General features: G+C 45.9%; 2 protein-coding genes across 4 annotated transcripts; both read left to right on the top strand.

Annotated features, from left to right (window-relative positions):
• Positions 1-2,288: 2,288 nt before the first annotated feature.
• On the top strand, positions 2,289-4,392 carry rpp25l (ribonuclease P/MRP 25 subunit-like). 3 transcript variants are annotated; one of them, XM_017405130.3, is made up of 2 exons: positions 2,289-2,391; positions 3,671-4,392. In XM_017405130.3, exon 2 carries the CDS (start codon positions 3,671-3,673, stop codon positions 4,289-4,291), a length of 621 nt encoding a protein of 206 aa, XP_017260619.1. In that variant the 5' UTR covers positions 2,289-2,391; the 3' UTR covers positions 4,292-4,392. The 3 variants fall into 3 exon arrangements, with proteins under 3 accessions (XP_017260619.1, XP_024859282.1, XP_024859283.1); XM_025003514.2 differs by lacking the exon at positions 2,289-2,391 and adding an exon at positions 2,415-2,561; XM_025003515.2 differs by lacking the exon at positions 2,289-2,391 and adding an exon at positions 2,576-2,709.
• A 140-nt stretch (positions 4,393-4,532) lies between these two features.
• On the top strand, positions 4,533-8,710 carry LOC108229461 (gamma-aminobutyric acid type B receptor subunit 2). The gene is made up of 8 exons (XM_017405131.3): positions 4,533-5,328; positions 5,911-6,048; positions 6,114-6,284; positions 6,850-6,951; positions 7,030-7,095; positions 7,872-8,072; positions 8,151-8,393; positions 8,622-8,710. The coding sequence occupies exons 1-8, from the start codon at positions 5,089-5,091 to the stop codon at positions 8,688-8,690; spliced, it is 1,230 nt and encodes a 409-aa protein (XP_017260620.1). The 5' UTR covers positions 4,533-5,088; the 3' UTR covers positions 8,691-8,710.
• The last annotated feature ends 8 nt before the right edge of the window (positions 8,711-8,718 follow it).

Here is an 8,718-nt window from a genome sequence, read left to right as displayed (position 1 = left end):
CGAAGCCCTGGTCGTCTAGTCGGCGCTGCTGTTTCCTCCTCTCTGAACTTCTGCTTCAGTTGGCAGGAACCACTGAGGAGCTGTGAGAAGAACAACGAGGCTTTAAAGAAGGATCCTGATGGACGGGGGGAACAATCCAAGTGAAGAAACCAGGAAAACCGATTCCCAAGCAGGAAGAAGCAGCAGCAGGAGCTGCTACAGCAGCTCACTGTAGACCACTAGTTAGCTTTTTAAGTGCTTATGCTTTTTTATGATGTTTTAAATGTACACATTCTTCTAAAGGTGGTTAAATATACATTTATTGATGTGAAGCAACTGTTGGTATTTTTTGTTAAATAAAAAATACATTGTGGTCAAAAGATGAAGGTTGTCTGATTCCTGAAGTCCTCCACGTACATCTTCTGCATATTCTGCATATCTGTGATTGTCTCACACCTGGGACACCTGTCCTCTGAACACCACAGGTATGTCCTCATATCTGTGGCTCTGAAGACATCAGAGAGGAGGAAGGATGGAAAAACCTGAAAAACCAAACATCTGTCAGAGTTTAGCTTCCAGCATTACGGAGGTTTTTCAATAATCTCCCAGTCTTCTGTAATTTGTTCTCTCTGATAATCCTTATTATAACTAATAATAATAATATTAATCCTGATTTTAATGTGAAGATCTTTGTTTTTCTGATCTTCAGTTTTCATAAAAACAAAAGTGGACCATCTTCTTTCATTTCTCTGATGTCAGACTTTATCTCTGAGTTTTAGAATATTTTGAATTCTTCTCAGTTTTTAAATTTTATTTTTTATAACCTACAGTGTTTCCTTTATCTGAGCTTCAGATTGACTTATTTTCTGTTTTTAATCTCCAGTCAGACCTTCTTCCTCCTCCTCTCGCTCCTCCTCCTCTCGCTCCTCCTCCTCCTCTTCCTCCTCCTCCTCCTCATCAGCCTCCTCCTCTCGCTCCTCCTCCTCCTCTTCCTCCTCCTCCTCCTGTTGAAGCTCCGACGCCATTTTGTTTCACTGAAAGGCCGCTAGCTGCAGCTAAGCTAACTAAACCAAACAAAACTAAAAAGAAACACGTTGGCCGACATAAATAATACTGATAGCTAAACTTAAATCGCGTTTTTAACCTTTTAAAATTAATACAATTCAACTTGAAATGACTTATTGTCCTAAACTCCGCGGAGGCAGAGATTCACCGAACTTTAATGCGACCAGTTCGACCCGCTTCTCCACCGAGTGACGGCTGCCTGCAGTACCACCTCTGACCACACAAACTCACCGCTACAGCTGCTGGCAACCAGGGGGCGCTGTTGCGCTCAGCGTCATTGTATATAGGCTCATAACAACTCAAGAAGAAAATTAGGTTCTCAAATGGATTTAAATTCTTTTTTTTTTTCAAACTATCTAAACACAAACACACACAGAATAAAACGTGATTGAAGACACAAAATGTAAGCCAGGAGACGAGCAGAAGGGAAAATAAGACACAAATGCAGTACAACTGATAATATTAGTGATTGATTAACTGATTAACTGTTTTTACACACTGCACACACAGTTTAAATGTAGAACATGGTGCAGTCATCAGAATATAAAAAACATTTTAAAATCCAGAAAACTTTAAATTAAACCTTGACTTTATCTCCCAGTCCTTCAACCTGTGCTGGACCTCTGAGGACCTCATTCCTGATCCTGTCCGTCCTTGTCCCTCCTTCAGCTCTGACACTTCCTGTTCTGTCTCCAAACCATCCAACATGGCTGCTCTCACCACTGTCTGGAAACCTTTCCTTTGACCTTTGACCTTTGCTGTCACCCTTTTGTCACAAATCCCTCCTGAAACTTTTCTCCATCCACTCCATCCTGCCTGGACTCTCTTCTTCACCTCTTTTCCTCACTCCCTGTCCTCCTGGACAGTCGAAGTCCTGCACCTTTGTGACCTCTGACCTTGTAGCCTCACTGCTCCACCTGCCTCCCTCTCGTTCACATGTTTCACTGCATTTCTGTACAATTATATTATGAGTTTTACATTAATAAAAGAATAACATCAATGGAAACCTCAGTCTGGATTACTGAATTGTTCTGGGTTTAATAAGATGTGATTCTCGATCTGACTGTGTTAGACTGGAAATATAAATAAAGTGGAATTAATTAATTATTAAAACTGTATTTTGTTTGTTTTGCATGTTGACACGACTTTTATTGTGAAGGAGAATTTTATAAAAAACAAACTCGTGAGCTAAATTCATTTGTTGTTGTAGATATATTTAGTCTCAGACGTTTAAAAAGAACTACAAAGCAGCACGTGAGTTTACGTCAGCAGCGTCATTTTACGGCAGCGTGAACTGTCGCTGTGGAGATAAACATGTGGAGAGCTCAGTAACAGAAAACATTAAAGGTAGATAACAGATTTACCGTATTTTATGCTGCAGTCTAAAACTAAACATGTTTTTGGTTTATGATAACTGGACGGTTTTTACTCTCAGAACTTCTCTGGAACTGGAACGGTTAGCTTTTAGCTTTTGGTTAAAACAGCTTCATCCTCACAGAGTTGTTCTTTATCCTCTGGTTAGTTTGAACAGACGTGATTATATTTTATCTTTAATATCTGAAAACTGAACATCTCGTTGGTCAAATGCTCCTGGTTTTAATGAATGTCTTGAATTAGTTGACTCGCTGGCTGTGTGCTAATGACAGAAAAGTGTCAAACTTTAAGGTAAATGTTGGCATTTTAGTCATTTTTCTGCGTGTTGTCGTGTTTTGTTCATGCCGAACTTCTTAAAAAACTCAAATCTTCGTGCTAAAATCTTTATGTTTACCAAATTTCACCCACCTGTCGGGATTCTGTGAAAACTTGTTGTTTTTTAATGTAGTTTGGTGCGAACTGAACTGGCTTCTTTCTGATCAGTTTAGAGACAAAAGGGTCGAAAATGTTGGATAATTTATGGTCAGATTTGTTACTGAGCTGAAAAACTTCTAGTAACTTTACAAGTTTAACTTCTGTTAAAGTAAAACTACTCATACTTAAACTTTCACAGTGTAGTAAGTTTATTTTAGGAGTTTAGTTTTAATTTAAAATAATAACTCATATTAAAATAGTTCCATAAAAACACACCTGAACAAGCCTTGTATTATTTGCATGTGTTTTTACTGATATTAGTTAAATATTTTTAAGTCTAATAATCATAAAAATAAAACCAAAGAACTCAACACCAGGATGATACAGATAAATAAATGAGTATTTTTAAAAGATGCATTTTTACTGTAAATAAATTCAAAATGGCTCCATTTTGTTCCCAGTTTCACTAATAAAACTTTAACCACATATTTTATCCTCTTTAGTCCAATGCTGTGTAATTTTTAACATCTATATGTTGTATTTGAAGACTTAAATAATGAATAAATAAAAGTCAGAGTTTTATCCTACATTAAATAAATACCACAGAAATAAACTGATGATGATTCGACCACAGCAGGAAACTGGATTCAGTTTGAATAAATTAGTTTAAAACAGAATCAACATATTTGAGTTTCGTGTTTATTCTTGTTTTGTTTTCTGATTAATAAAACAAACAGGATGTGATTACCGGTCTGACAAACAGAAATTCTGCCATCGTTTGTTTGAAAAGTGATCAGATTTATGATGTTTGATGTAAATAAACGCTCTCTCTGTGCAGATGGAGAACTACAGTAAAGCTCGGATCGTGGAGCAGCCGTCCGCCTGTCCGTTCTCTCACCTCGCCTCCGACACGCCGGAGGTTCGGGTTAAAGATGGCAGCAAGATCCGGAACCTGCTGCGCTTCGCCCTGAGCCGCATGGAGGCTGAGGAGGAAGAGGAGGGTCGACAGGAAGCCCCGGGCCGGCCGCTCTGCAGGCAGATCGTCTTCACCGCCACCGGGAAGGGCGTCTCCAAGGCCATCACGTGCGCGGAGATCGTGAAGCGGCGGGTGAAGGGGCTCCACCAGCTCACCAAGCTGACGTACGGCACCGTCCTGGAGGTGTGGGAGCCGCTGGAGCCCGCCGCCGGCCTCGACAGCCTCACCGTCAGCAGGAACCTGCCCGCCATCTGGATCCTCCTCTCCAGGGAGCCGCTGGACTGCAGCCAGCCGGGGTACCAGGCGCCCGGCCGCTACGACGCCCTGTGGGCTCAGGCTGCCAACAGGGAGGAGGGCGGAGGGTCGACGGGACCGCGAGCCGGACCCCGGAGGAAGCGAGGAGGAGGAGGAGGAGGAGGCAGAGGGAAGGGAGCCGGCCGTCAGACCGGACGCTCCAGAGAGGCGACAAAAGGACACAGTTAGAAGACGAGACTTTAAATCTGCAGACAGTAAAATATTTGTTTCAAACATTCTCTGTTCTTGGTTTGGAATGAAAATAAAATCAGTTCCTGTTGAGTTTTTCAGCCAGCTTCATGTCAGAAGGTTCAGGTACAGACAGGAGTCGGCCATCTTTGATTCAGTCAGATCCAGATGTTTGCTGCTGCTTCACCCGTTCATCCAACCACTTCACAGATTGGTGTTTTCTGTGAACTGAGTGCAGCTCCAAACAGAAACACAAGACAGTCGTTGATTTTCAGGGTTTGTTTCTTTGGTCCTTCTTGTTTCGCTCTGAGGTGAACGGCTGTAAGAGTCCGGCTGTAAACTGGGTTTGACTCCCAGACAGGAGAGACGACGTCATCGACTCATCGGTGTCTTCAAACAGCTGCGAATAAAAAAACCTTGTTTTTCAGTCAGTTTAAGATTTTAACAACAATAATAAAAGTTTCATTACAGTCCAAACAGAGAAGAAGAATGGATGAATGACTGCATGAATGAATGGATGAATGAATGACTGCATTAATAAATTAATGACTGGATGAATGAATGAATAAATTAATGGATGAATGACTGCCTGAGTTCAGAGTAGAACTCAGGACTCTTGGTTCAGCTCAGAATCTGCAGCTGATGAAGAGGAGGAATCGGACAGACGGGTCCGTTCTGCAGGTTCTGGTGACATGTGGTTCTGCTGCTGATCCTTTTATCTCCTCAGCGGGTCTCCTGGGTTCTCAGCTGCTTACGGCTCAGAGGATTACTGGAGGTTCCTGCAGTCGGACCTCAGGATGGCTCGGTGCGGACGGGTTCTGCTGCTGCTGCTCAGCTGGCTGACAGCCGGGCCGGTTCTGGCCCGGGTCCGGCACCCGGTGCCTGTTCTGTGGATGATGCCGGTCAGCTCCGGGTCGGGGAGGGAGAACCTGACGGCGGGGCTGGTTCCAGCTGTCAGACTGGCTCTGCAGGACCTGCAGAACCAACCAGAACCGCTGGGGACCTATGAGATCCAGCTGCAGCTGCTGGACCCTCAGGTGGGTCGGTGCCGCTTGTTTGTTTGTTTGTTTGTTTGTTAACAGAAATAAACAAGAATCTGTTGCATTAAATCCATAAAATGCTGCTGTTTTATGATTATTCTAATTGTTTTATTTTAGTTTGTTTGTGTTTAAAGTTAGTTTATGATTATTTTATCCGGTTGTTCTACTTTAGGATTTAAGTTTTTATTTAGTTTTGGTTTTTTTTCCACTTTTGACCAAATAAATAAACATTAAATTAGTTCATAAATCTTCAGCTACAGAGTCAAAGTGTTTCTGCTTTTAGTCCTGGATGAGAGGACATCAGGACATCAGGACAGCTCAGGGTCGTCCCCAACGTGTCCACAGACCTGTCCAAAAGGAAACTCTGTTAGCAAAATATCTTCACTGGCTGAACTCAGGAGCCAGATAATTCAAGATGGCCGCCACAGCCAGTCTACCTTTGCCAACAGAAAAACGGCTGAAGTTTGTGTGGTAGTAGCTGAGAGTCTGCGCGTGGCTGAGGCGGCCATCTTGAATTGAAACCTCTGAACGGCGGCGGGCGATATGCATTCCCTTCAGTTTCATGTCTTCCTGTCTCAGTGTGATCCTGCTGAAGCCCTCCGAGTCCTGTTTGACACCATGTGGGCGGGGCCTAAGTACCTGCTGATGCTCGGAGGGGCGTGTCCAGCTGTGACGGCGCTCATCGCTCGCGCGCTGCCGGCTCTGAACCTGGTGCAGGTACGTCATCACGTCACTCCACGGTCGGTGTCAGCACCTGGCGTCACGCTCCTGTGATGTGACAGGTATCCTTCGTGGCCCCGCCCCCCAGCCTGTCGAACAGGAAGTGGAGCAGGAACCTGGTCAGCACGGCGCCGGCGCCCCGGAGCCTGAACCCGGCGGTGGTGAAGCTGCTGCGGGCTCTCAGGTGGAGGAGGGTCGGCCTACTGTCCAGAGACGGGCCGGGATTGGCTCAGGTGAGCCGCGCATCATCACGTGACCACATGAGACATGTTTTCAGTCCAAAGCCAGGAGAGGCGGGGGATCATGTAACCGCCCTGTCTGTTAAAGAAACTGGGTTTAATTATCAACCTGCAAGTCAACCCAGGTCAAGATGGCCGCCACAGCTAGTCTGCCTTAGCAAACACAAAGATGGCGGAGCTGAAGCTGGGTGTGGTAGTAGCTGAGAGTCATCCCTGTCAGGTGGAGGGGCGACAAGCATTCCCTCAAGTTTCTTCTTTAAATCTGGATTTAATCCATTTAAACTTTGACCTTTGACCTTTGACCTCCTTCAGCCTTAAACCTGTCCTTTATTTGATAAACTCCTCCTGCAGCCTTTTTGTTGTTTCAGACATTAAAACCTTCGGCTCGTTCACTTTTCAAAATATTGACCTTTATTTCCAGACATTCTCCCCATAGAAACCCATGATCTTTCTCCTGTTTGTCTTCTGTTTCACTTCCTGTTGCACCTTCTGATGGAGGCGGAGCTCCGCCTCCCTCAGTCAGGTGTTGCTCCTCTGGCTCATATTTGTGTCTCTGCAGGTGAAGAAGGATCTGATCCGACAGCTGCTGAAGGCCGACGTTCAGCTCGCCGCCGCAGAAAGCTTCTCCGGAGACGCCTGCAGCCGCCTGAAGGAGCTGAAGGTGGGGCTCAGGTCCAGCAGAGCAGACGCTTCGGGTCCTTCAGGTTCTGGTTCCAGACGGCCTTTTTGTTCTTTGCAGGATCGAGATGTTCGGATCTTCATCGGACAGTTCGAAGACGATTCAGCCTCCGAGGTGTTCTGCTGCGTGAGTGACAACTTCAGCTAACTGGCTCCAGATGTTCCTACAGATGTTCACCAACATCTGCAGGATCAGACTGCAGCGTCAGAAATAACAGCTCAGAGTTCAAACAGGTGAAACTTTCAGAAACTCAGGAGGTAAAACCAGTCAGAACTCAGGAACGGGCCGGTTCTGCTCACACTGAGCCTACATGCAGAACAGGTTAGAATCCATTAAAAGGATTAATTTGGACTCTTTGAAGCGTTTTTATCCTCAGACAGGAAGCAGGAAGCTGCAGCGCCCCGTGGTGGTTGAGTCAGCAGCTCCTCCTCGGGGAAAGCAGTGTTTGTTAGTTTTAACTGGTAAAGTTTTATTCCTGATGTGTTTTCTGTTAGTTGTATGTAAATATCTGCCTCCTCTGTGATCTTCGTCTGTATTCCTGCTGACCTGGAAGAAAAGATTTATCTCAGAGCGAGAAACAGAGAAATCAATAAATCAATAAAGCCTCAGTTTCAGATGAGCCACGGCTGCACGTCTCAGCAAGTCAGCAGGAGGAGAAACTTCCCAAAAAGAGTCTGTAAAGTCTGTAAATAAACCAAATAAACAACAGAATAATGAGAACAATCGTCTTTAAAATGTTTAAACTAAGACGTGTAAAAAGTAAAAGTCCATTTTTAGATTTAGAACCCAAACCTGAGGCTCTGCGGCCCACAGCGGGACCTCGACTCCAGCTTTGGGAACCCCTGGTCCCAGGAGTCCGAGTCAGGGATCAGGTTCTAACGGTGTGACGGTGTGCCGCTCAGGCCTACAGGCTGAACCTGTTCGGACCTCGGTACCAGTGGGTCCTAGCAGCTGGAGGCACAGCTGGAGGCACAGCTGGATGGAGGCTGGGATGGCAGCCAGCGGCTTGTTCTGCTCACAGCCTGCTGACGGCTGCAGACGGAGCCTTCAGGCTGCAGGTCCGACCCCTCGGCACCGCCAGCGCTCCGGGAGTCTCGGGCCGGGTCAGAACCTTTCCTCTGTTTGGTCCAGTTAGTCAGATAAACACGGCGACACATAAACAGGAACCATCTCATCCACAGACTCCGCAGAACTACCAGGACTCCTACCTGAAACAGCTGCTCCACGAGGGGTCAGAGGTCAACCCCCTCCACGCCTTCGCCTACGACGCCGTCTGGGTCGCCGCCACAGCTCTGAGCCAGGTGAGGGAGGCGGTGAGAATCCGAGAGAAATACGGCGCTCAGAGAAACGTGACGGTGAGCGAGGAAGAGGAGGTGAAGATGCTGCTGGAGGCCGTGAAGAAGGCGGAGTTTGAAGGCGTCACGGTGAGGAGCTCTAAAAGAATATATAAATATTAAAAACACCAAACCTGAAACGGTCCTGAACAACAGCCGGACCCACACAGATGGATCCATTTAAACTCCTGAGGTTCTGATGATCCGATGATCTGAGAAGAAACAACAGATTCCTCAGAGATCGCTGCTCTGTTCGGGTAGAACCGGGAAGGAACAGCAGAACCCTGCAGGATGAGTTAAAGTTCTGTCTCTGTTCAGGGTCCGGTTTCCTTTCGGAACGGGGAGAGGATGGCGACCATCGAGCTGATCCAGTTTCAGGGTGACTAAAATCTGCTCGGTTCAAATGTGTGGGTTT

Source organism: Kryptolebias marmoratus, unplaced genomic scaffold (assembly GCF_001649575.2).
Source record: "Kryptolebias marmoratus isolate JLee-2015 unplaced genomic scaffold, ASM164957v2 Scaffold179, whole genome shotgun sequence".
Classification (NCBI taxonomy): Eukaryota; Metazoa; Chordata; class Actinopteri; order Cyprinodontiformes; family Rivulidae; genus Kryptolebias; species Kryptolebias marmoratus.
This window is presented reverse-complemented; position numbering and strand designations above follow the sequence as displayed.